This window comes from Lissotriton vulgaris, chromosome 6, assembly GCF_964263255.1.
Source record: "Lissotriton vulgaris chromosome 6, aLisVul1.2, whole genome shotgun sequence".
Taxonomy (NCBI): domain Eukaryota; kingdom Metazoa; phylum Chordata; class Amphibia; order Caudata; family Salamandridae; genus Lissotriton; species Lissotriton vulgaris.
The window spans coordinates 500,725,499-500,753,291 of NC_141694.1; the positions used below are offsets into that span (position 1 = coordinate 500,725,499).

A 27,793-nucleotide genomic window follows, 5' to 3' on the forward strand; every position below is an offset into this window, starting at 1 on the left:
GCATATATCAGCGTCCTAAGCCCCCCTCAGAAAACCTAGAGGGTCACAAAGTGTGTACCGTGCCCCCTTCTACCCATTCCGAACATTGTTTGTCCTCCATCTTGTGTCTCAATTCTACTGATACACAAAATGGAGGACTCCCGTAACGCTGCCGATTCGCGTACCAGGGAGCGCACCGGTAAGCGCTCGATAAAAAAAGGTGGGAAAGTAATTTACAGAAAAACCACTACAGACACTTTCATCGAATATAGAATAGGCCCTACTACATAGCAGTCCCTACCATTTACCCACATTTGATGGAATTCCATTGAGAAAATTATGCTGTAAGCCTGACTAAATATCCTGAGGTAAATTACCTAACAAAAACACTTATGAAGTGTTAGAATTGACAACCAATTAAAATGCTACTTTCAATATCTTCTATTATTTCATGACATTTGATTGGTTATGTACCTGAATATATATAAAGAAAGAGAGAGAAACACAGCCATTTTGACTACTACTTCCTGAAGTACATATCAAGTGCATTTCAACTGAGAACTTAAACTTCTTTTTGAAAGATAAGATGTTATTTTAAAAACTGAAGTATGTTCTGCACTTTAAGTTAATTAGGAAAACATTTTCTGATAGTTATATACTATCCCTCTGTAAAAGTTATAGAATAAGATAGACTTCTCTGTTTTAGTTATGGATGGAGTTAGGCTTGTCTTGTATAATTAAGAATTTACTTAGGCTTTATCACAAACATTTTTTTATATTTCTACTTCCAGTCTGATACCATACACTGCCCAAAGATAAAATCACTGTTTAAAAAACCAAACTACGTGTCTGTACTTAAACCCAACAGTGCCCTATCTGTACTGATATATTTTTTTAAAATTCAATTTACAGCACAAAAATGGAAGGAGAGCAAAAAAATACCATCAAAATTGTTCTGGAAAGCAACAAAGATACAGAAATTGAACCCAATGACTCTTTGATGAATCACAGGACTTTGAACTTCTGCAATGTGTACAATCAGTAGATTACCTGATTGAAAATGAGAACATTTCTGACAATCAATTATTAGAAGTTCTTTTAAATTTTGAAAACGAATCAGAGAAATAAATTTATATTTAATAATTCAAAAATTGTTTGAGACATTATTCATTTTTATATGTATTTTTTTAACTAGTACCAAATTGATTATAATGTAAATCAGACTTTAAAAATACTGTGCAACTTTTTTGTGTTACATAGTAACTTTGATTATAGTTACTTCCTTTCTCCCACTATATTATCTCCAATGTGTATTTAACATCTCTTTATCATCTCCTGCCTCCATGGTGTTTCTGCTTTCCTGACAGACTACGCTATGAATTCCATATACCACAATAACTTCTGAAACAACATGCAAGATATCTACAAAGGAAACAGTGTATTTTTATTTTTAGACTCTGCATTGGTACCTACATGTTGGTACTTGAATTAAAAAATACAACAAAAAGAACAATCAATATACATACATTATTTGAACATTCTTTCATCCTATTTTCCCTATATTACGCTTCCCGGACCGCTTCCAGGTGCGCGTACCGAGCGCTCCCCCGCAAAAAAAACGATAATAAAAACGATAATAAAAATTATATTTTTTTTCCCCTGCGGGGCCCTTTTAAAGCCCCCTCATCAAACCTAGGGGGTCAGGGAGGATGTACTCTGCCCCCTTATGCTCATTTCCCCCTTTGTTTTTGCCACATCTTGTGTCTTGATCCTACCGAGACACAAGATGGCGGCCGCTCCGGACTGTTTAGAATGTTCACAGTCACCGGGTAGCCAATCCGCTTCTCCTAGCGAATTTCCGTTACGCGTCAGGTACGCGAACCGGGGCGCTAACCGGGACGCTGTCACAGATATATCTGTTTTTTAAAACGTTAATTTCTCAAAATCCACTGGAGCACATATATTGAGACATAGCAAAGGCACATCGGGCAAACCATATCTACAATTTTGCCAAGTATCGTGTTAATCCATTCAGCCGTTTGAGCTAAAAGTGATTCCAACCGCCCTATGGAAAAATGAATGGGAAAAACGCGTTTTGGGACCCCCTTTTTTCTCGGCCCCCCCTTGACGAAACCCCCCCAAATTTTCAGGGGCTGCTCAGAAATGACATGTGCCATTTTCCTGAAAATTTCAGCCAATTCTGTCCACAAACGCCAAAGTTATTCAACATAGAATTTTCAGAAATCCCATAGGAAAAAAATCCTAACTATATATACCTACTGGCTCCATCACCAGCAAATCCTATCTGCCATTTTGCTAAACTCATAAATGATGTGCATTTTGTAACCGACAGGCTTGTGGCACCGCGTCCCTCGTAACGTCATCTACGTATGAGGTTGCGCCAGCTGCTACTTTGGTATCCGACAGGTTCGCAGTACCAAGCCACGTGTTACGTCATGTAGGTATGAGGTCACGCCCGCTGCGCATTGCATATGCGACGAGTACACCCTGCCAGGCCCTGTGTTACGCCATAGACGTATGGTGTCACGCCGGGTACGCCATTCCCTCATTTTTTTTGTCTCAAAACTATATCTAAATAACTTTAAACTGAATATGACAGCAAGTGATAATCAAAAACATTTATATATTTCTAACTGTTATGAACTGATATTATGATAAATATATTTTCACAAAATCATGTCAAGTACGTCCTCCTTGCGCCCTCGACGCACGATTGCCATGTGACCTTAAAAAAAAGCATTTGATTGGTTCAAAACATTTTCCATTTTAACAGTTGGAGGACCCCACCCATTTTAGTAATTCTCTGTACAGCTTTTGATGAGACACACCCCTTCTGCTTGGAGAGCTTTTATTTAAAAGTTTTTTGCTGTGTACAAATATCTCATACTACACACAGCATGCAACGATTATCTTGATCAATATTCATGGTCTGTACATTAGCCTTCCATGTGTGATGGCCATGCATCTGAAACATTACATCAAAAAATAAATGTGTTACATAATTCCCCTGGTGTGTGTGTGTACACATAATTGTACTGCCTTTCGGCCTGGGTATTGGAGGCTCGAAGGAGTATCATCAGACACAGGCAGAGTGCACATCCTAGATCACATGTGACAAACAGTAAAGAGTAATGTGTACATTTGTGTTGCTGTATGCTCTGTTGTCAGGCTTTACCACTAGTAGTGTGTCATATGTGACACTTTCAGATTCACGTTTGACATGCATTGCTTGACTGTAATGAACTTTATCACTATGTATGACGTAGCCTCACTGCTGATCCTCCCTCCATTCGAGCACATTCACATGTGGGCGCTTCGCGATAGCAACACTTTCAATAATACCGCACACCAATTACATGCGTGTCTACGCATATCCACAAGCTTGACAACGACGTGAACAGCATCTCATTAGCGATAGTTACCACCCTCCAGGTACATGCTACATTAATTTAAATTGCGCATTCTGCAACGTCGAAACTGCAACAGGGATACACACATAAGTACACTTCCTGGCCAGGCAGGAACTGAACAACGCCCAGTACCCCGGAACAATTATTCCCACCCCTACGCTGGCCTGCCATACGCAAGCCCAGCCCACTTTTGTACTATGTGACGTCATCAGCAGTGCATAGCGGGCGCGCAAGTTATAGTTAGCTGAACTAACTATAACGGGGGAATTTCAATGGTTTTGCACAAGTGAAATGTTGAGCTTACTAGAACGCCCCTGAAACCTATGTTTTTTTCAGTGAATTTCTAAGGCTTTTTAAATGCTAATTCCCAACTATAACCTGCCTGAAATCTATGTTTTTTTCAGCGAATTTCACAGGTTGTTTAAATGCTAACTTCTAACTTTAACATAACTCAAACCTAGTTTCTAACTATGCTTACAGAGGTAGGACATGTGAAGAAAGAAGAAAAAACGCACATTAAGAAAAAAAAGAAAAGCAGAAAGAAGCAACAGAAGTCCTCAAAGACGAAGAAAAGTGCAGGAAGAATCAAGACATGTGCACAAAGAACCAACAGAGGAGCAGAAAGAGGCCTTGTAACAAAACCATCCTGTGCCCACAACTTTATCAAACGTGCACTGGTGTTAACTGACTCTGCGTAACCAGGCCTAGAGCCAGTGGTATGCTAAAAGACACTTAGAATACAGTGAAAACACCTACATACACAAGTGAACACTATGTGTTGGTGTACCCCCGTGATTAGCATGACTTCCTCTGTAAGCCCATAGTACATAATAGGGCAGGGGGATTGAAACTACCTCTTAAAATGCGCTACGGGGTGCGTTTGCACACTGATGGATGAAGGGGGAGAGCCTTAGGTGAAATGTGTGCCCTGTCGGTGTTTTAAGTTGGGGGATGAAGTCCCCTTGAATCCTGAGGGTCCCGGGGGTGCAACTAGCCCACTAGGTACCTCCAGTAAGAGCCAAAGAGCTGCGTTGCAGAGAGGTGTGAAAAAGGGTATGGCCTAGACCACCTCTCTGCAACGCAGCGCAGTGGCGCTTACTGGAAGCACCTGGTGGGACTAGTTTGACCCAGGGTCCCTCAAGATTGAAGTGGAATTATTTCCCCAACTTAAAAGGAGCCACTCGGCGTGTTTGCGTAGGTCACCTCAGTCCCCGTCCCCCCCTTCACCACTGTGTAAACGCGTCCTGTGGCCGTTTTAAGTTGTGAGATTAAGTCCCCTTGAATCCTGAGGGTTCCTAGGGTCCAAGTAGCCCACTACGTACCTCCAGTAAGCGCCACACAGCTGCGTTGCATAGCGATGTAAAAAGGGGCATGGCCTAGACTACCTCTCTGCAACGCAGCGCAGTGGTGCTTACTGGAAGCACCTGGTGGGCTAGTTGGCCCCCAGGGTCCCTCAGGATTGAAGGGGAGTTATTTCCCCAACTTAAAATGCCCCATAGGGCGTGTTTGCACACGTCACCTCAGGTCCTGTCCCCTCCCTTCCCCACTGTGTAAACACGCCTTGTGGCCACTTTAAGTTGGGAGAATAAGTCCCCTTGAATCCTGAGGGTCCCTAGGGGCAAATTAGCCCATTAAGTACCTCCAGTAAGCACCATTGCAGAGAGGTGTAAAAAGGGGCTCAGCCTGCACCACCTCTCTGCAACGCAGCGCAGTGGCGCCTACTGGAAGTATCTGGTGGGCTAGTTGGCCCCCAGGGACCCTCAGGATTGAAGGGAAATTATTTCCCCAACTTAAAACGCGCCACAGGGCGTGTTTGCACATGTCACCTCAGGCCCCGTCAGCTCCCTTCGCCACTGTGTAAATACGCCGAGTGGCCATTCTAAGTTGAGAGATTAAGTCCCCTTGAATCCTAAGGGTCCCTAGGCTCAAACTAGCCCACTAGGTACCTTCAGTAAGCGCCACAGAGCTGTGTTGCAGAGAGCTTTAAAAAGGGGCGTGGCCTCTGAACACCTGTCTGCAACGCAACTTCCTGGCGCATACTGGAGATACCTGTTGGGCTAGTTGGCCCTCTCAGATGTAAGGCTTGCCCCCTGTAACAGCCTGTTATTGACCTGCTTATTTCATTACTTGCTGTGTACCACCTTCCTGTGATTATTGTGACTGCAACGGTTTGGTATTCTTATATGATATTTTTACTGGAGCTGTATTCTCCCTCTCTTCTTGTTGTGTATCACTTGTATGTGATTTTCGTGACTACAACTGTTTTGTATTCTTTACTGGAGTAGTACTCTACCTTTCATCCTTTTGTAAAGCACTCTGATATCCCTCAGGATCTGGTTCGCGCTATAAAAAACTTTAGAGAAAAAAAAAAATTACATTTTTTTTATGTGATAACATCAACATGCTCTGGGTGCACATTACATCCCTTTCCACTTTCAAAACAAAGATAGAAAGACAAATAAAAAGATAAACACATGCAGGCCTTTAGAAGGATCAAAGTATCTCATGCGATGGGAAGGCCTTGGATTCCTGTAGGCATCATGCATAGTCCTCTGGCTTTGGGTAAAAGATATGCCTTCCATTTTATTCACCTGGGACATCAGAGACCTTAGTATTCTGACCTCTTGGGCGTCAGTAGCTTTTGTTATCTTCTCGGCATCTGCACGGTCATCACCTTTTCACTGTATGCATTTCTCTCCCTCCTCCTCCGATTCTTTCAAATCTCTCACCCTCACCATTTGTGTAATTCTTTTAACTAGGAATACATTCTGTGTGACAGTCTCAGTACCTCGCTGTACAGTAATCGTTATCTTTATTCTAGTCACCACCCACTCTGACCCTTTATATTGCAGTCTAAACTTGCTGCCTGGGGGTCTGTCCTTAATTAACACATGATCTACATTATGAATACCAGCCCCCATGGAATTCTACTTCCACTTTTGCCTCTGTAAGCTGTGCTTAAGGTCAGTTGGGATAAAGACATCCTGATGCATTTAGGATAGTCGCTCTGGGGGCTTTCTTGACCAGGATCTGGCAGAAGTGTTTGTTGGTGCATTGGGAGTGTTCTTGTATACTGGCAAGAAATTCTGAGTTTCCATTCAATGTTTTCACCCCTCTCCACTACAATGCCCATTTTCTCATTCAGGGTGCACATGAGGCATTCAACCTCTCCATTTGGCTGTGTCCAATGAGGTGTTATTTTATGATGACGGATACCAAACGCCTGCAGTTATTTGCTGTAATCTTGGCCACAGAAAGGTGGTTCATTATCAGTCTTGAATAGGGTTGAAGTAAGTCTATTACAATTTTTTTTCCTTGTTTAGGTTTTATTTTGTCAAACATAGTAGACTCCACTGTTTAAACTACAGGGTATTTTAAGCAGTTGTCCATGAGAACAAGCAACCGCTGTACACCTGGCAGGCTGCAGAGATCTGCACTCTTGCATTGTTCCCTCTGGGCACATTTGTCATGATGGTTGCTGGAGAGTGTTGTGCAACTGCTGCTTGCATTGGAATGCATGATAAGATTGCTGATTTGGCAAGCCTGTCCATTTGGAGAAACCACACTTTCTCTAGCATGCAGGATTTTTTTCTTTGCTATCCCCTGATGTCCTTGGTTGACTAGCAATATGGAGCAGTTCTGAAGGCCTAAGGGAACAATGATTTTGCTCCCTCTCAGGAGGGTTAGGAGGGTGGCGTTTTCTGAAAAGCTTAATTTGTTTCTTAATTTCCACAGCTCCGACAGTTTATGTCGGGTGCCTTAATCCCTTGCCTTGTCAGAAGAGAAATGTCTTACACTTCTTCTCCAACAGGGATGCCTTTATCAGTTTTAAACACACATTTGCGGCACATCTAATTTAATCGAGGGAGAGGAGTTTCGGGCAAGCAGTCTGTGATTTGAGGTTTATATGCTCTTTAGTTGATTTCCTCACTTTAGAGTGTCCTGAAAAGTAATCACCAAATTAGCCAGAAATAAATGAAAAAAATAATCTGATTATAGGTAAAAGAAAATCATTATTTTGATCCAAGTTGGATTGAATCACTAAATTCATTTGAGCCTTTCACAGAAATAGTTCTAGCTTAAATTATTGTCAGCATACACAAGAGTCAACACAATTACAAGAAAACATCATTAGTGACAAGTTGACCACTACAAATGTATAACACTGAAACAATGCAATGGAAAAACATATATATGCAGTATAATTAGTGATAATTCATGACAAAAGAAACATTTGGATTAGCTTAAAATTCAGACAATATAGGGAATTTTAGCAAACTGTCCATGTAAATACCACTTCAGTGGTTTGTGTACCAGTTGAGTCTTTTCTATATGCAAAGAAAGTACACCATTACTTTCAACAGTTTTTACATTTTTTGACTTGACTTAATCGAAAAAAGAAAAAGAAAGAAAGGGCAGGGAAAGTCCTTATGCAGAAGTGAAGAAGTATTACTCCTTAGTTAAATAGGCCTTACATAGGACATTGGCTGGTGTCCCACTTTCCCTTTTACCAGTTGTATTGATGCGTTTTAACCCTCTGTGCTTCTGGTTTCTCCACAGTACAAAGGAGCAGGTACTGGTGATATGGAAATGGAATCTGCACTGGATGCAGGTGCACCCCCTACCAACTGATGATTGCCACATATTCCCTCCTTTGTACATTTTATCAATCACATTTTATCAGTGTGTAGCTAGGAGATTACAGCTTTGTTATACAACAGAGACATTTTGTTTAAAAGATCTCAAAATAGATTTAAATAGATAATTTTCACCAAACAAAATGCAATATAAAAATCAGCATGTCAAATACAAAAAAAACAATGAGGCACAAACGTATGTAATAGTTATGATATAATGTACATCTAGATCCTTTCAAAGAATAATTCTTTATAAAGAGCATAATGTTACTGGGTGCTTCAGGAACTTAAGATGAACTTTAAACAATACACATAACAGTATGTCGATAAACAGTTACCTTTGCAGGAGCTTCTGCTATTCCGAGTCCTAAATTTTCTGATATTACAAAAGCGCTTGCTACCCAAGTTGTGATCGTATCAGGAACAGTCACTACCATAGATGCATCTGTTTCACCGCTACAAAAAGGGACAAATCACACAGAATGAACATTTTACATCATAGTAATATCAAAATGTATTAAGACAGTACCCATCATATTGCTACATTTATTGTGTACTCATGTAGACACTTGATCATCACTTACATTTTTGGAAAAGAAGTTCCTTCAATCTGAATTGTTCAAGTGTCTTGTTGCACACTGATTAACAATGCATCATTTCTTAACCAATGTGGCAAAACGTCCTGAATATGTTAAAAAACACATAGCTGAATCTTATGTTTTGCTATCTTCTCACTATACCCTGCAGCAGCATGTACTACAATTTCCAAGATAGCCATGGAAGAACAATAACCAACAAACAATGGCATATCCAATAGGTCTGGGATCGTCAGCCATTCTTGTACTTTTTGTCATGCCTTGTTTTGTCAAACGTTGTTTAGGAAGCTGCTGGGAGTTTGTCAACCTAAAAAAATAATGACTTAAGACAAACATGTTTTTGGGTCTCAAAAAAACATACATTACCAAAGCAATTCCTGACGAGTACTACTTGGTGTGTGAATGTGAAAGGGCAGCATACTGTAACTCATAGTGAAGTCAGCCAATGGCTTAAGTTGGGTGACATGTTGCCCTTTGATGCATGCTCAAGTGGGTAGGAGAAAAATGTGAATGACACATCCACAGAAAAAAAATGGATGAAGTGTGGCTGAAAACCCCTATATGTAACTATGGACCTATCTTTAGTAAAATCAAAAGGTCTTGGCTAACACAGACCTAAACAATTGCATTTTTGTGTCATTGGCTGCCAGCCTCATGCTTTTGAGAAATAAAGAAGGAAAGAAAGAAAAAGAAAGGAAGGAAGGAAGGAAGGAAGAAGATAAGAAAGAAAGAAAGAAGGAAAGAAAGAAGGAAAGGGAGAAAGAAGGTAAGAAGGAAAAAAAAGGAATGCAAGAAATAAAGTAAGAAAGACAAGAAAGAAGGAAAGAAAGACAAGAAAGAAGGAAATAAAAAAGGCAAGAAAGAAGGATAGATAGACCAAAAGAAGGAAGAAAAAAATATAGAATAAAGGATAGAAAGAAAGAAGGAAAGAAGGAGAAAACATAGAAAGGGAAAAAAAAGAAATTGAGAAAGAGGCAAAGTAAAAAAATAAAAAGAATAGAAAATAGAACAAGAGAGAAGATAAGGAAGAAAAAAGGGAGGAGAGATGGAAGGGGATAAGGAACTAAGAAGTTAAAGTGAGAAAGGAGGAATACAAGTAAGAAAGAAGAAAGGAGGGAAAGTCAAAAGAAAGAAGGTAAGAAGAAATTAAAGAGAAGGAAATCAAGAAAGAAGAAAAGAATTTAGGAAATAAGGAATGAAAGGTAAAGGAAAATGGGAATGAATAAGGATAGAACGAAGGAAAGAAAAATGAAAAAAAGAAAGCAAGAAAGAAGGAAACAAAGAAAAAAGAAAAAGAAACAAAGAAAGGCAAGACCGAAATAAACAAAAGTGGTACAAGCGATGCAATTAAACATGATAAAGGCTCGTTTTCTTACTGGGCATAATATACTAAAGAACTACAGGTGAAATTGATTCCAGGATAAACATATTCTGAAGAATTGTCTTCACATATATAATGTTGAAGTTTTCGATAAGTTAATGCAAAGCAGTTTCAAGTGAACATAAACTTTTATGTGGTGAAATACCAGTAGTGAATACTGAAATGTGTCCCTAATGAGCCATTATGGACATCCCCTTAGAGCACTCCTCCTCTCCTCCCTTAGAATCAGAGGATTCCACACACGTTTTTATCCATTTGTAGGAAAAAATGTTTATTATCTTTATATTTGCATTTACTTGTGTTCTTTGTATTTGTTGTTTAAATATTTCACAACAGTTTTAGCGTATATTCACATCAGTGACGGAGGTTTTTTCGATATCCAATGCATTTCGGGCGTACCGAATCGCCCTTCATCAGGGAATACATACTCTAAACAAAAAAACATATGATAGCAGAATTAAAATACAAACGTACAGTTTCTAAATAAGTTCCAACCAATAACGTTTTGTTCAAAATACTATAGCTGACACATAGGCAAACCGCTAGGTGTACGTTCTTAATGTGCTAGTATATAGGTTCACTCACGTGTCACTGTGTTCTATGTTAGCTTCAGAATCTGTGAAAACAGAAATCAGTGCAAGCGCCAGAGTAAGTGATCTAATCTCCTACTCAAAACTCCTCTAAAAACTCAAAAGGTCTATAGAATGGCGGTTTCTGGAAACTGACCTATTTTATGTGAGTTCGGCGTCTCAGTCGGCGTTCTCTGCCCTTCCGTAACGGATGGTAGTCAAGGTTACTAACAACTATTGTTCCTATACGCTCTCATTCCGCTCACGTGATCGTGAGAAAGGAAGAAAGACGACACTCGATCCCGCCGGGTTGGTATATCAAAAATATTCTAGATGTGTTAGAGTGGTGATCAATCTACATAAAGTAGCCAAAAGATATTTATAATAACCAAACAAATTTCCGTACATACTTATGGTATAAGAGGATCGAACCCTGGTCTGTGTCTGTAACCAAGGACCAAAACGTTAACACTGGTGCTACACAACCACTAGATAAATCATGAGCAAGTTAAACAGTATCACATGCATTTGGCTGAACATCAACAAATTATACTTAAACGAAAAACATTAACATAATTAGGTATGTAATATCGCAGGTTATTCAATCCAGTGTAAGGGGGACCAGAGAGTTCCTTACTGCAGTAGGTTACCAGTTAAAGATAGCATGATAGTTCGCTCCGTTCGTTAAGTCCATTGGGACTGTGGGTAGACAATTTGTGGATCCAAAAGTTTTCACGTTGCAGCATATGCTTAGTGTTGTCTCTTCCTTCTGCTTTCTCTACTACTTCCAGAATGATATATTGTAGTTGAGAGATGTTGTGTTTTGCCTCTATAAAGTGCGTGGCTACTGTTGATTTAAGATTCTTCAGTCTAATGTTGGATTTGTGCTCGGTCAACCTTACCTTAATGCTTCTCTCCGTTTTCCCAATGTACATTTTGCCACATGGGCATTTCAGTGCGTAAATTACATTCTTGGAGTTACATGTGGCATTGACTTTGATTTTTATTTTGTTCCCTTTCATTGGATGATTAATAGAATTTCCTTTGATTATGTTGTTACAACATCCGCAGTTCAAACATGGTTTGGTTCCTTTGAATATCTTGGTTGCTGGTTTCCGCTGTTTAAGGATTTCTCCTAGGTTCTGTGCCCTAGTGTGAGCAAATATTGGGTTCTGTGCAAATGTATTTAGAAAATCTGGTTCAGATTTTAACATGCTCCAATGTTTAATGATGATTCTCTTGAAGTTGTGACTTTGCGTAGAGTATTTGGATACCGCAACTATGCGTGTTTCTTCACGTTTTTGGGTTGTCTTCAGGAGATTCCTTCTATCCATGTTATCCACTCTTTCTCTTGCTTTATTAATCACGTCTTTAGGGTATCCTCTGTCTATAAACCTTGAGCCCATCTCATCCAAGGTTTGTTTTGCATTTACATTATCTGAAGTTATCCTTTTGACCCTTGTCATTTGGGAGTAGGGTAGATGTAATTTCAAACTTGGCTGATGAAAACTAGTATAATGTAGCAAATTGTTCTTGTCAGTGTCTTTGCGATGTACATTGGTTTCAAAACCTTTTTCAGTATGGGTGATTCTGACATCAAGAAAAGTTACCGTGGATTCTGATATATCCCACGTTATTTGAATTCGACTGTCCTCTCTGTTGAATTCCTCTAGCGCAGTTTCTAGCAGAGTTTTGGAAGATTTCCACATGATGAAAATGTCGTCAATGTAACGAACCATAAATTTGAGGTTTTCTTTCCAGATAGGTTTCGACAACATGTTGGATTCCTCAAAGTTTTCCATAAAGATATTAGCGTACACCGGGGCCGCCGAATTTCCCATGGCGGTTCCTGTTAGTTGTTGATACCAATTGTCTCCATATTTAAAGTAACTTTGGTACAAAGTGAAAGTCATAAGTTCCATAAGAAACACCTGAAAGTCCAAACTCATATCTGTGTTCAAAAGAGCTTTTTCAATGGCCTCCATTCCCAATTGATGTGGTATCGCAGTATACAGTGATTTCACGTCTGCCGTGCACATTATGATAGTTTCGTTTGAGTCTATTTGTATACCCTCCAATTTAAGTAGAAAGTCAGTCGTGTCTTTGACATAGGTTCTCATTTTTTTGACTGTGGGTTGGAGATATTTGTCAATCAGTTGACCTATGGGCTCATGTAAACTTCCTCTGGTTGACACTATAGGTCGTAGCGGTGGATCCATTAGGTTTTTATGAATTTTTGGTATCATATAAAATACCGGACTTTTTGGATTTTCCTTGATCAAAAAGTTCTTTGTTTTGATATTGATGGTTCCCATCTCATATGCTTTATTAACAATGTTGGTCAATATCTTGATGAATTCATTTGTGGGATTCCCATCGAGTAGTAGATAAGTGTTGGTATCTGAAATGTGTTCTTGAACTTTCTTTTCATACATATCATTATTCATAATGACGAGTGCACCGCCTTTATCAGCTTTAGTGAACCTGATGTGCGAGTTCTTTGCTAATTTCCTTAGGGTACCCAAATCTTTCTGTGTCATATTTCTTTTGGTCTTTTTATCCCATTTGAGTTGGGCCAGTTCTTGTTTCACCATTTTTTCGAACAAATCCAATGTCTTGTGACTTATGGGAGCTTGGAAGGTGCTGGTTGCTCGTAATCCACATAATTGATCCTCAGGTTCTTTATCGGATTGTGGGAGCACATGGTCAAAAAAATGTCTCAGTCTGAGTTTTCGCATGAGTTTGAAAAAACTCACCTCTAGTTCCAATGGATTGGTATTGGTTGTGGGAACGAATGACGTTCCTCTTTGTAACAATCTCAGTTCATAATCACTCGGTTGATAGTCACTTATATTGATGACTAATTGGTTTAATTCTGTGTTTTTTTCTTGTCTTTGTCTTTTTTTGGAATCGTGGTGCTCCTCGTCTGCGGATGTTAATTCTCTTTCTCCTTTTCCCTTCTTTCCTCTCCGGGGTCGCCTTTTTGCGCTTGAACTTGTTCTAAAAAAGGACTCACAGTATTTGGCATGCTTGTCGTTGGTTGTTCCACTAGTATATCCTCTTGCATTCTCCTTTCTGTTTGTGCTCTAGATTCAGGTGGAACTTGTTCGCGTTGTTTCGGTTGTTGTCTTTGAGTTCTCTGTGAACTATCACTACCAGTGGAAGATGTATCCATATTGGGTGAGTATGGTCTGTTTCTCCTCTTTTGGGCATAGATGTCTGCCCATGTATATACCTCTCCCAGTTTATAGTCAAGGGTGTCCCTTTTGAACTTTCTGATTTTTCTATCGTTAATATCTTTAGTATGTTTTTCAAATCTGTTCCTTGATGTCGTCCAGTGTTTTTGACAATTCCACTTCAGTTAGTAGTTTCGATAACTCCTCAGACACTTCAGTTATTTCCTTTGCAAGTTCCTCTAGTATTCCAGAAAGTTCCTCTATTATTAGCAGAATGAGGTCCAGTGAGCATTTATTAAGGATTGCAAACCATTTATCCTGAAATTGTTTAGAGTTTTTGCAGAGCGAAGGTTTTAGGGAAATTCTGAGGCCTCTTGGTATACGTTGCGCGCGATGATATTTAATCAATGTACTCGCATGGAGCTTTTGGTTGATTTGTCTTTTGGTTAGATAGATTAATTGTTTGATGTTTTGTTCCTTACCCCGGGTAGAGGTTTCCTGCGATATTTCTTCCCTTATCAAGGCATATATACGGTCGGCTTCTGTTTCTTTAAAAGCAAAAGTATCTGCCCTTGCTTCCGTACTCTTCGTTATTTCATCATAGTTACTCATGTTTTCGTTCCGTGCGTGCTACTCACTCAGAGGGACTGATTTGGATAAATATACAATACAATTTGGTGAATGCACAGCCTTGATTTCAAATAGTTTGTTTTGAAAAAGATCGGGTGCTTCAATGGGTGGCGACCAACGTCCCTGGGTGCCTTTAGTGAATACTGAAATGTGTCCCTAATGAGCCATTATGGACATCCCCTTAGAGCACTCCTCCTCTCCTCCCTTAGAATCAGAGGATTCCACACACGTTTTTATCCATTTGTAGGAAAAAATGTTTATTATCTTTATATTTGCATTTACTTGTGTTCTTTGTATTTGTTGTTTAAATATTTCACAACAGTTTTAGCGTATATTCACATCAGTGACAGAGGTTTTTTCGATATCCAATGCATTTCGGGCGTACCGAATCGCCCTTCATCAGGGAATACATACTCTAAACAAAAAAACATATGATAGCAGAATTAAAATACAAACGTACAGTTTCTAAATAAGTTCCAACCAATAACGTTTTGTTCAAAATACTATAGCTGACACATAGGCAAACCGCTAGGTGTACGTTCTTAATGTGCTAGTATATAGGTTCACTCACGTGTCACTGTGTTCTATGTTAGCTTCAGAATCTGTGAAAACAGAAATCAGTGCAAGCGCCAGAGTAAGTGATCTAATCTCATACTCAAAACTCCTCTAAAAACTCAAAAGGTCTATAGAATGGCGGTTTCTGGAAACTGACCGATTTTATGTGAGTTCGGCGTCTCAGTCTGCGTTCTCTGCCCTTTCGTAACGGATGGTAGTCAAGGTTACTAACAACTATTGTTCCTATACGCTCTCATTCCGCTCACGTGATCGTGAGACAGGAAGAAAGACGACGCTCGATCCCGCCGGGTTGGTATATCAAAAATATTCTAGATGTGTTAGAGTGGTGATCAATCTACATAAAGGACCCAAAAGATATTTATAATAACCAAACAAATTTCCGTACATACTTATGGTATAAGAGGATCGAACCCTGGTCTGTGTCTGTAACCAAGGACCAAAACGTTAACACTGGTGCTACACAACCACTAGATAAATCATGAGCAAGTTAAACAGTATCACATGCATTTGGCTGAAAATCAACAAATTATACTTAAACGAAAAACATTAACATAATTAGGTATGTAATATCGCAGGTTATTCAATCCAGTGTAAGGGGGACCAGAGAGTCCCTTACTGCAGTAGGTTACCAGTTAAAGATAGCATGATAGTTCGCTCCGTTCGTTAAGTCCATTGGGACTGTGGGTAGACAATTTGTGGATCCAAAAGTTTTCACGTTGCAGCATATGCTTAGTGTTGTCTCTTCCTTCTGCTTTCTCTACTACTTCCAGAATGATATATTGTAGTTGAGAGATGTTGTGTTTTGCCTCTATAAAGTGCGTGGCTACTGTTGATTTAAGATTCTTCAGTCTAATGTTGGATTTGTGCTCGGTCAACCTTACCTTAATGCTTCTCTCCGTTTTCCCAATGTACATTTTGCCACTGGGCATTTCAGTGCGTAAATTACATTCTTGAAGTTACATGTGGCATTGACTTTGATTTTTATTTTGTTCCCTTTCATTGGATGATTAATAGAATTTCCTTTGATTATGTTGTTACAACATCCGCAGAAGAAATCCTTAAACAGCGGAAACCAGCAACCAAGATATTCAAAGGAACCAAACCATGTTTGAACTGCGGATGTTGTAACAACATAATCAAAGGAAATTCTATTAATCATCCAATGAAAGGGAACAAAATAAAAATCAAAGTCAATGCCACATGTAACTCCAAGAATGTAATTTACGCACTGAAATGCCCATGTGGCAAAATGTACATTGGGAAAACGGAGAGAAGCATTAAGGTAAGGTTGACCAAGCACAAATCCAACATTAGACTGAAGAATCTTAAATCAACAGTAGCCACGCACTTTATAGAGGCAAAACACAACATCTCTCAACTACAATATATCATTCTGGAAGTAGTAGAGAAAGCAGAAGGAAGAGACAACACTAAGCATGTGCTGCAACGTGAAAACTTTTGGATCCACAAATTGTCTACCCACAGTCCCAATGGACTTAACGAACGGAGCGAACTATCATGCTATCTTTAACTGGTAACCTACTGCAGTAAGGGACTCTCTGGTCCCCCTTACACTGGATTGAATAACCTGCGATATTACAAACCTAATTATGTTAATGTTTTTCGTTTAAGTATAATTTGTTGATGTTCAGCCAAATGCATGTGATACTGTTTAACTTGCTCATGATTTATCTAGTGGTTGTGTAGCACCAGTGTTAACGTTTTGGTCCTTGGTTACAGACACAGACCAGGGTTCGATCCTCTTATACCATAAGTATGTACGGAAATTTGTTTGGTTATTATAAATATCTTTTGGCTACTTTATGTAGATTGATCACCACTCTAACACATCTAGAATATTTTTGATATACCAACCCGGCGGGATCGAGCGTCGTCTTTCTTCCTGTCTCACGATCACGTGAGCGGAATGAGAGCGTATAGGAACAATAGTTGTTAGTAACCTTGACTACCATCCGTTACGGAAGGGCAGAGAACGCCGACTGAGACGCCGAACTCACATAAAATAGGTCAGTTTCCAGAAACCGCCATTCTATAGACCTTTTGAGTTTTTAGAGGAGTTTTGAGTATGAGATTAGATCACTTACTCTGGCGCTTGCACTGATTTCTGTTTTCACAGATTCTGAAGCTAACATAGAACACAGTGACACGTGAGTGAACCTATATACTAGCACATTAAGAACGTACACCTAGCGGTTTGCCTATGTGTCAGCTATAGTATTTTGAACAAAACGTTATTGGTTGGAACTTATTTAGAAACTGTACGTTTGTATTTTAATTCTGCTATCATATGTTTTTTTGTTTAGAGTATGTATTCCCTGATGAAGGGCGATTCGGTACGCCCGAAATGCATTGGATATCGAAAAAACCTCTGTCACTGATGTGAATATACGCTAAAACTGTTGTGAAATATTTAAACAACAAATACAAAGAACACAAGTAAATGCAAATATAAAGATAATAAACATTTTTTCCTACAAATGGATAAAAACGTGTGTGGAATCCTCTGATTCTAAGGGAGGAGAGGAGGAGTGCTCTAAGGGGATGTCCATAATGGCTCATTAGGGACATATTTCAGTATTCACTAAAGGCACCCAGGGACGTTGGTCGCCACCCATTGAAGCACCCGATCTTTTTCAAAACAAGCTATTTGAAATCAAGGCTGTGCATTCACCAAATTGTATTGTAGAAATACCAACAGTCACATAAAGGACACTTCAAAAAGAATTTTAAAAAGCATTTGCAGGAGAGAGGAGCTGATGAATTGCGAAGTAGTGTCCTGCTGTCACATAAGACTCCAAACACAAAGGGAACATCAAGGTAATACATTAAAAACAAAAACACTGCCACAGAAGGGAACTAGCTTGTGTGTGGAAGTGCTCCTTGTGAAAGAGCAAAATGCAGTCGCTCAAAGTGAAGTTATCCAGTGACTGAAATGGGCTGACCCCCTGCTCCGTGCAGTATGCTGTAGCGGGTGGAAAGAAAACGTGCATGACACAGCAACAGACCAATGTATACTGAAAGCAGACTGAAAGCCCCTTTAAATAAGTATAATATACATATTTTTTTTAATTGAAAGGACTTTGCCAACATAAGATATAAAAAACATGTTGGGTAAAAATGATTAATTGCCAGTAAATAAAGCTCATAAAAAGTTTTCTGCAGGGTCAGCCAGTGCTTTTTTTCATTTATAAATTTGGAAAGTCATCAATCGTTAAATGAAGAACAGTATAACAAAAACATTGAGATGAAAAAATAATATGTATTCCAGGACCACACAATTGTTTTAATTACAGACAATTTTGAGACTAAACAATCTGTACACATATCCTGAGGAGGAATAATATTGAGAGAGCGACATGTTACTTTAAGAATTGTAGGGGTGCATTATAATCGTGGGTAGTCAGCACCCGCATATTCAGAGGAAATAATAATATGGGTTTTAGAAATATAACAGTAGATTGGGAATTAGTGCAATGTGTAAAGGTATATTCATAACGTTGCAGATTAATGTAGAGCGTTATAGGAGTGTGATGCTTTGTATAACGTAGAAATGCTATTAAACATGTGTATTGTAGGATTGGTAAACGTGCCATATTAAGAGTTGCACGTGTAGGAGACAAAACGCCATGCTTTAACATGGAAAGGAGCTTATTTTTAGAACCGAAATGAATGTTACTTTTGCAATGAGACAGAGCATTGCTTATAATGTAGAATCATTTAGAAATGCATTTAAACGTGGAAAGGCCTGGGAATTAGGGAAGCCAGTAGAAGCCTGAATGTGATTTTATTAGTTAGCTTTGGTTATCCTTGTGAAATGATTTCTTGATGAGAAGGGTGCTGTTCTCAGAGAATATTGAATTGTAACTTTGAATGTGCACAAGATTGCTTCTCACGTATTTCAGTTGCAGGTGCAGGGCCACAGACCTCATTAGGTACAATGATACATTGTTTAGAAGTTAGGCCGGTAGGAGTGCGGACGAGTAACTGCCAGAGGAATGTCCATCTGCAACATTTGGCAGAGAAGGTGCCTGGGATCCAAGGACACCTCAACGGACGCTGGATGGAAGAATATTTCAAATATAACAAATTCCTAGGCAACTAAAACACTGCAGGATGGCAGGTACAACAACACAAAGGATAATAACAGAAGCTACAGTGTACTAAACTAATAACAACAAAATATATAAGAAAATATTATTCATTTATTATTGTTCAAAAATATATAGAAAAGAAACAAGTAAAAAAACAATCTTGTTGTCAAACATTTAAATGATCACAATACATGCCAGATAATGTGGGGCATAAAATGATAAAAACAATATATAAGGATCAAATATACATTCGATGATAAAATACAATACAAAAAATTGAAACAACAAAGTGGGTAAAATGTTGATCTCTACGCGCGTTTTGGCGTATGACACACCTTCTTCTGGAGAACCACTTGAAGATTCTAATAAGAAAACATAATAAAAAATGGCAAAACATAACATATCACATACTGTAGTACACTGAGACTGTTACATGGCAAATTAAGGTGCATGATGCAGATTACTGAAGGCTGGCTGGTGCTAAGAAAAAGGATACAGTGTGACGAAACGAACAAAATTTTGACCACACCCTGGTGAAAATAGCTGTAAATAGTATAAAAGAAAGACCAAACCACCAAACCAACCAGAGTTGTGCATAAAGAGATTGTGACAGAATATTATAAAAGAACCCTAATTGTGCACTTACTAATAGTGGACATGGTAGATGGTACCTTAAAAAGCTATTTTGTCTTATCTAAAATTGATTAACATTGACAGCGCTGAGTTGCGCAAGGGAGACGTATCTCAAAGGCAACAAGAAACTATGCAGAAAGAGGGGAGGATAAAAAGAAATATATATATTTGAGTGCACATCTTAGAGGAGGAAAAGGTGACTGAGATTGGTAGCTAAGCCGTGTGGGCAAGCAAACTTTATAATTAGCAAATGTAATCCCCAAAATTGTGAAGCCAATGGTATGTGGCAACATCAAATGGAGGAAGATCGGATCCCAATTTCTGTTCTGGATAAATTTAAAGAGTGTTGTAAGGTCACGCCGAAATACGCGTAGAGATCAACATCTTACCCACTTTGTTGTTTAAATTTTTTGTATTGTATTTTATCATCGAATGTATATTTGATCCTTATGTATTGTTTTTATCATTTTATGCCCCACATTATCTGGCATGTATTGTGATCATTTAAATGTTTGACAACAAGATTGTTTTTTACTTGTTTCTTTTATATATATTTTTAAACAATAATAAATGAATAATATTTACTTATATATTTTGTCGTTATTAGTTTAGTACACTGTAGCTTCTGTTATTATCTTTTGTGTTGTTGTACCTGCCATCCTGCAGGGTTTTATTTGCCTAGGAATTTGTTATATTTGAAATATTGTTGCCCTGTGCTAGGAACTTCTACAAGTCACAGGGGTCCCTTTTTACACATTTAGCTGGATGAAAGAATGCCATGCTGGAAAAATCCAAGAACCGATACCTGCCCAGAGGGGTGTGCCTTGGGGCGTACCTATGATTTTGGGATTTTTGTATTAGGGACAGTACCTGAGGGTGGAGAGCAGATTTTGTTAGGCGGTTGCCAGAGCAGGATGTAGGCATCCTAGATAGCATTTGAGGGAACTTAGGGCAGAGTGGGGTGTAGGAAGGAGCATCTTAGAACAAGCTCAGTAGTTTAGGCTGCTTCCCTAAGAAAAGTGAATGTACTTCTTTGGAAGTCTTTACTGCTGACACCTTTACTCTTGCCTGAAGGGAATTGTTAAGTAGGTATGTCACCTTAGAGTTAGTGTAGGGACAGACTAACAATTTCCTTTTTCCTTCTGTAAATGCAGTCCAGACTTCAAGTAGAGACTGTTATTGGATGCCTAATGATTCTTGAACTGACTTTGCTTTTTATTCTGAGTCTTCTGAGACTCCTTCGGAGGATTATGTTTGTATTAGTGCCAGTTTATTTCTTGAACCTCTTGCTGAGGTGTTTTGGCTTTTTAATAAATTCCTAAACTTTAGTCCGTAGTCAGTGGTTCTTTAAATTGGATTTGATTGCTGATTTACAAAGCTGTTTTAGCTATGAATTTGGAAACCTCCCCTCTTCACTTCTTAGCAGACAAAAAGGTCCAGTCGACCTGTCCAGGGATTCTGAAGAATTGATTAGGAAAAAAATCTAGATGAGAATCCCAGCTCCTTCAGTTGGTAGAAGAGTGGGATGGTTGTCTCTAGAGTGAGGGGAGATCTAGATTAGGATAAGAGTTTCTAAAGCCCATAGAAATTAGGTGATGATTGCCCAGTGGATTGTCTGTGGAAGACGGCGTTTAATGGAGATCGATGGAGAGTGACGGTGCAGCAAAAGCAGCAGTTCATGGGAGAGCGAGTATAAATAAGGTTTTCTGTTGTTAGATTGCGGTGTTTGTGTTGTGTTGTGATGTCTTGCGGAGTTGGAATGCCTGTTGTATGAAACTGGATCAGGCTGTGAGTGCGCGCAGCCCGGGAAAATCTTAGGCTCAAGGAGTAGCCTAAGTGGGTCGGGTGTACGGTACACCCAGAGTAATTGTCAACCATTGTTAAGGGAATCGGGAGATACAATTGATCGCCCGCTGGACCAAGATAGGGGGATCGAGTGTGTGAGTGGGCGAGTAACTGACGCTGGTCGTGTGTTGCTGAGTGGTTGTAACCTATCAGTTGAGGTGATTGTCTGGTTGTTTTGTGGACAGACAGTTGCCAGTTCGGTGACAAGTACGTGACAGTGGACGTACAGTCAGACAGTGGACGTACAGTCAGACTGTGGACGTACAGTCAGCGAAGTGATTGCTTGGTCGTAAGTGATCATTTCAGTGTGTGAATGGGACGTATACGTGAGTGAGAGCTGAGTTGTAAAGGAGGGGAACTGCTGCGAAGGCGGGTGACATCAGAAGGTGCTGAGCTGTGATAGGGCGGTTGGTGTAAAGCCGCGCTGGGATTGATGGATTGTCAACAGGAAGTAGAGGAGTGCTGCGAAAAGTTGGTTTTCATCATGAAATGTTTTAAAGTGTTGCGAGAAATGCTCAAAAGAGAAAAGAAATTAGAACCCCGGGGGGGGGGGGGGAAGAGGTTCCACCCGAGGATACTCCAGCTCATTAAATGGCTACGAATGTAGGGTTGCATACTATATTGTGGCTTGAAAATTGGGCTAAGATGACTGATGGAAATGAAGAATTGACTTTTCCCAGATTCTGAACCTTTAGATTGGAAGTGTTATATCAGTTGAAATTGATTATGGCTTCTTTGCGTCCTTTGCCTAGACCAACACAGTTCGAGGCATTACATGTGTGGATTAGGGTGGCACATGAGCGAAACAGGGACAGGAGGTAGGAAAGAGTAAAACGGTCAGTCAGAGCATTTCAGGATGCAAGGTGGGATGCATTGGTGAAGAGATGAAGAGTACAGACTATTGAGGGGGACAGGTTGTATCCGCTGTTGCTAAAGACAGGGGACGGCAAGAAAAAGAATTCTGAAGAAGACGATAGTGACACGGATGATAGCTTGATAGAAAGGATGTTATCAGAGAGGCCACCTGCATACAATCCAGAGTCAGAAGGGGAGAAGTCAGCCCTGATAGAGGGAGTTAGAGAACCTCAAGTTCCACCTGGTACAGAAGTAGTAGGAAATCTCTCATCATGGGAGATGCAGAATGCAGGAGGCATTAGTTCTCAGAGGTTGCCGGATGCCATTAAGGTACCGGTTACCATTGGTCCCTTAGTGCCAGTGTCGAATCCAGAGCCAGTGAGAAATGGAACTCCATCGCAGAAGGGAATGGAAGGGAGCATCAGCAATGTAAGGAACAGTGTAGTGGGTGGGTTGAGCCAAATGCCAAGACCTGTGGAATCGAGTACTCCGCTGCCGGCTACTGCAGATTCGTCCAGAGGACTGATGGATCTGAGGGGCCAAGACAAAAATCTCTTGGCGCATTGAAGCCAGATTGAAGAAAATGGGCGACTGTCGAAGGGGCTCAAAGCGAGGAGCCAAAAGAGGATTGGGACCAGGGGAGTGTGGAGAACAGCATGGCTTTTAGAGAGACACCCGAAGCGAATAGGTGCTGAGAACAGGACAGTGCTTGCAGGGAATCGAGTAGAGGTACCCTGTCAACAGCAGTGAAAGCGAAAAGGCTGGACGTAATGCGACTAAAAGCAGAAGTGGATGAGATAATTGAGGGAAATTTACCCTTAGAGAGAGTGGAACTCTATGAGCCAGATGAGTTGCTGTTTGTAGCAAAGGAGGTGACTCGCAAAGCGAGGTCGATACATGAGAAACTGACTGAATTGGCAAATAAATATGATGTGGACTTGTCCAGGACAAAAATGTTGCAGGGATATCATAGGTTGCAACACACTGATCAAGACCTAAAAGAGAAGAAGGTAATTGGCTTAAAGACCCACATTAAAGAGCTGATTATAGGAATACGAGCCTGGAGCAGACTCGACAAATGGGAAAAATGGTGGTCAAAGAAAAAGAGTGTCAGAAGGAGTGTGGTAGAGACACTCAATACAGGAGGGGGAATGGCAGGAATTGGGGCATACCCTTTATGGGAAGTGGCCAATGGAGGATATGTGCATGTGCCTTGGAGTCGGGAGATTTAGCAGCATTCACGAACAATTTTCCAAAGTTGAGAGAGAACGCAGTTGAGCGGTACAAGCAGGTTGAGAGGTTTGTTAAGATCTCTAAGGTGTTGTTTGACATTGTGTTTCTGGGAGATTTTTGGGTTGCATGTAAGGTTGCGATTGGATGGCAACTGCTGAACCAGACCAAGACGTTGTCACAAACGGGCCATCGCCTTTGGTTATGAAAAGGTACGAACAGGTGATAACATGGCTAAAATCTAAGGTACCCCCACAGGACGTTGACTGGGTGAAGATAGATCGGACGGTTAAGGAACCAAAGGAGACAGTGCATGAATATTACGAAAGACTTATGCAAGTCTGTAAGCAGTACAGTGGGTTGGATGTAACGGATCCTTAGTATATGGGACAGTTTGTTTCGAAGTTTGTTTTGGGATTGAAGCCGGTTATATGTCTTATGATCCAGCAGCATTTGATTTGTTGATTTGTTGGCAGAACAAGCCGTTGGATGAAATCTTGAGGTATGCTAGGTATTGTAGTGATGAAATAGACTTGAAAAACAAAAAGCTTAAGGACAAGTTGTTGCTGGTCCAGATGCAGGTGGCTGACAAAGGAGGTCAGGTGCAGTCGGGAGGAGGTACGCTGGGAAGGAAACAGAATGATCAGAACAAGACAAAGGGAAATGTAGAGGAATCCAAGCCAAGAGTAGACCTAGCCACGTTAAAAAGGACTACTTCTAGCCACCAGTGACATCAGATTGGACACTGGAGACGCGAGTGTTCTTTGAATCCAGCAAATCAGGTCCAGCAGGAGGAAGAGGTAGAGCAGGTACAGGTGACTCAGGTGATGACTGTGTCCAAGCCAATAAAACTGCCAAAAGGGGGACTTTGGCTCTGCAAGTACAGGTACCCCAGCCACCGAGGATCCCGTCAGGGACTCGGACTTACCAGCAGATGCCTCTTTTTGATGAGTGATGATTGCTACTTAGACCCATTGGCATGACGTTGCCTGAGAGGGAGGAAGACTGCACCCTTGGGGCAGTCTTGGAGGTAGACCAGAGGGGACCATTTGTGGAAGTGGATGTTGATGGTCACCTCACCACCTTTCTGGTTGATACTGGTGCTACCTGTTCTACTGTGAAATCTGCAGTAGTCCCCAACCTACCCCTCTCGGGACAGACAATCCAAGTTGTAGGTGTTGCGAATAGGAAGATGACTTAATCTCTTGACAGAACCGATTCCTGTGAAAATAAGATGGTTTCGTGACAGACATCAGTTTGTGGTGTGCGATTTGAATCCTGTTTGTTTACTAGGGAGGGATCTCCTGTGTAAGCTTAATTGTACCATCTATTGTACCCCCAAAGGAGTGGAACTGCAAACAAATGATGATGATGCTACCTTTAAGGTTGCAAATCAGCATGTGTGTATAGAGATGTATCCTGTTTTGACAGTGGAAGAGCTTCCACTTGACTTGAGAGATTTAGTCTTGCAGGAAAAGTGGGACTTTACTGGAGAAGACATAGGATTGATCAAAGGAGTTGAACCAGTTAAGATTCAGGTTAAGCAGAATGCTCAATTCCCAAGAACGCCTAAATACAATTTGACTCCAGAAACAATTGCAGGGATGAAGCCTGTGATTGAATCCATGATTAAGCAATGAATTCTGAAGGAAGTAATGGGCAGTCCATGTAACTTGCCTATTATGGGATTGCAGAAACCGAGTCAGAAGTGCAGGATTTGCGCCGGAACAACAATATAGTTGTTCCCTTTTGTCCAGTGGTACCGAATCCATCTGTGATACTGTTTCAGATTCTGTGTCAAGCTGAGTGGTTTACCGTGATTGATCTGTGTCAGGCTTTCTTCTCGATCCCTCTGCATGAAGAGACAATTTCTTTTTGCTTTTAAGCTGGAAAACTGTGTCTTAACATGGTGTCGTATCCCTCAAGGGTACACAGAGAGTCCATCAATTTTTAATCAGATCTTGAAGAATCTTGAGAGTCTTGTACTACCGCAGAACTCTGTTCTCGTACAGTACATTGACGACCTCCTTGTAGCTTCAGAGACTGAGGATGCATGCAGGATTGATACCATTGCCTTACTGAATCATTTGGCAGAGATTGGACACAAGGTGTCGCCAAACAAGTTATAGCACTGTTTGAATGAGGTGCAGTACTTGGGTCACCGAATAGAAAAAGGCAATAGGAAGGTGTCACCTGACAGGATAGAGGCGATCATGGGTATGTTGGTGCCTTCTACTCAGAGAGAGGTTAGGATGTTCCTAGGGATGATTGGCTACTGTCACGAGTGGATTGCCAACTTCTCCTTGAAGGCAAAACCTTTGCAGAAACTGACGTACAAGGATGTGAGTGACCCGGTACCATGGGACAATGAATGTATGAAGGCTTTCCTTGAGTTGCGAGAGGATCTCTGTTGTGCTCCGGCACTGGGAATGCCTGATTACAATAAGCCTTTTTCACTATTTTGCTGTGAACGAGAAGGTTGCGCTTTAGCAGTCCTAGTGCAGGATCATGGAGGTGTCCCTAGACCAGTTGCCTACTTCGCAGCTACTTTAGATCCAGTAGCATCAGCATTGACCAGATGTCTCAAATTCATTGCTGCAACAGGTGTCAGCATTGAAAGATGTGAAAGCATTGTCATGGGCCATCAGCTTACGGTACACGTACCACATTCTGTTGAACTTTTGATGACCAGGACCAAGACACAGCACCTGACAAACAATAGGCTCACACGCTACGAGCAGGTCATACTTGCTGCGGATAATGTGACCCTTAAGAGGTGTTCTGTTTTGAATCCTGCTACCTTGATATTGTTGCCAAATGCACTTGATGAAGATTGTGCGGTTCACGATTGTCTTGACGCGACTGAACTTTGCACCAAACGAGACCTGACATTGTTGATGAACCATTTGTTGACCCTGATGAAATTTTCTTTGTTGATGGTTCATGTTTAAGGGACAGCGTTGGTCAATTGAGAGCAGCATTTGCTGTATGTACCATTACCGGAGTAGTTGAAGCTGCGTGCCTGGAAGGAGTATACTCCGCTCAGGTGGCTGAGATTATTGCTTTGACTCGTGCCTGCTTAGCAGCAGATCAGATTCAGATTACCATTTACACTGACAGCCAGTATGGGTTTGGTGTGGCTCATGACTTCGGACAGTTATGGTCCCAGAGAGGTTACATGACATTGTCAGGATCACCCATCCGCAATGGGGAGTTCATGAGGTTGCTTCTAGAGGCCTTACAACGTCCCAAAGAAATTGCTGTTGTAAAGTGTAAAGTGCACAGCTCATGGAAAAGGGACAGATTTCGTGTGGAAACCGCTATGCGGATGAAGTTGCACGATTTTGTGCTGAACAAGGTTATTTCTTCACTGAGAACCATGTTGTAGGGGGCGAAGAAAGAACCGATTTTAAGATGATGCTCGCCATGGCAGATACTTGGGATGAGCTCAAGTGTTGGTGAGAAGAATGTGTGGATCAATTCAGGCTGCGTGAAAGGTGATGTGGACATTTGGGTCTCTGGTGATGGAAGACCAGTGTTGCCGGGTGAGTTGCTGAGTCCGATGGCAAGACAGATTCATGGTGCAGTGCATTTAGGAAGGGATGTGATGGTGCGAGTGTTCCGACAGACATGGTACAATCCACAGTTTTGTGCGGTGGCAGAAGCTGCGTGTCACAGGTGTGTTACGTGCCAACAAATGAATGCCGGAAAGAGGACTGCAGTTACCATGAGTCACATTGGGAGGTCATGGGGGGCCCTTCAACGGAATGCAATTGGATTTCATTGAGAAGCCTAGGTGCAACCGCTTGAGGTACATCTTGGTAGTGGTGTGCATGATTTCAAGGTGGGTGGAGGCATACCCGACCCGCAGGTGCGACACACTCACAGTAGCTAAGCTGTTGTTGAGGGAGCTTGTCCCTCGATTCGGGATTCCGACCTCTTTGGAATTAGACAGATGAATGCATTTTCATAGTGAAATCATGAAGATGCTTTGCACAGCACTGAATATTGATCAGAGACTTCACTGTAGTTATCGTCCGGAGGCTTCTGGAATAGTGGAGCAGATCAATGGAACTCTGAAAGCTCGAATGGCGAAAGTGTGTTCATCTACGTCTCTGAAGTGGCCTGATGTTTTGCCCTTGG

General features: G+C 40.8%; 1 protein-coding gene across 1 annotated transcript in view; it reads right to left on the reverse strand.

Moving 5' to 3' along the window:
• Positions 1-27,793, reverse strand: part of LOC147707491 (CD109 antigen-like) — an 871,995-nt gene that overhangs the window by 389,688 nt on the left and 454,514 nt on the right. Inside the window, exon 19 of the mRNA XM_086926508.1 lies at positions 8,386-8,503. Coding sequence (XP_086782634.1) covers positions 8,386-8,503 — 118 coding nt within the window. The remainder of the gene's footprint in view (positions 1-8,385; positions 8,504-27,793) is intronic.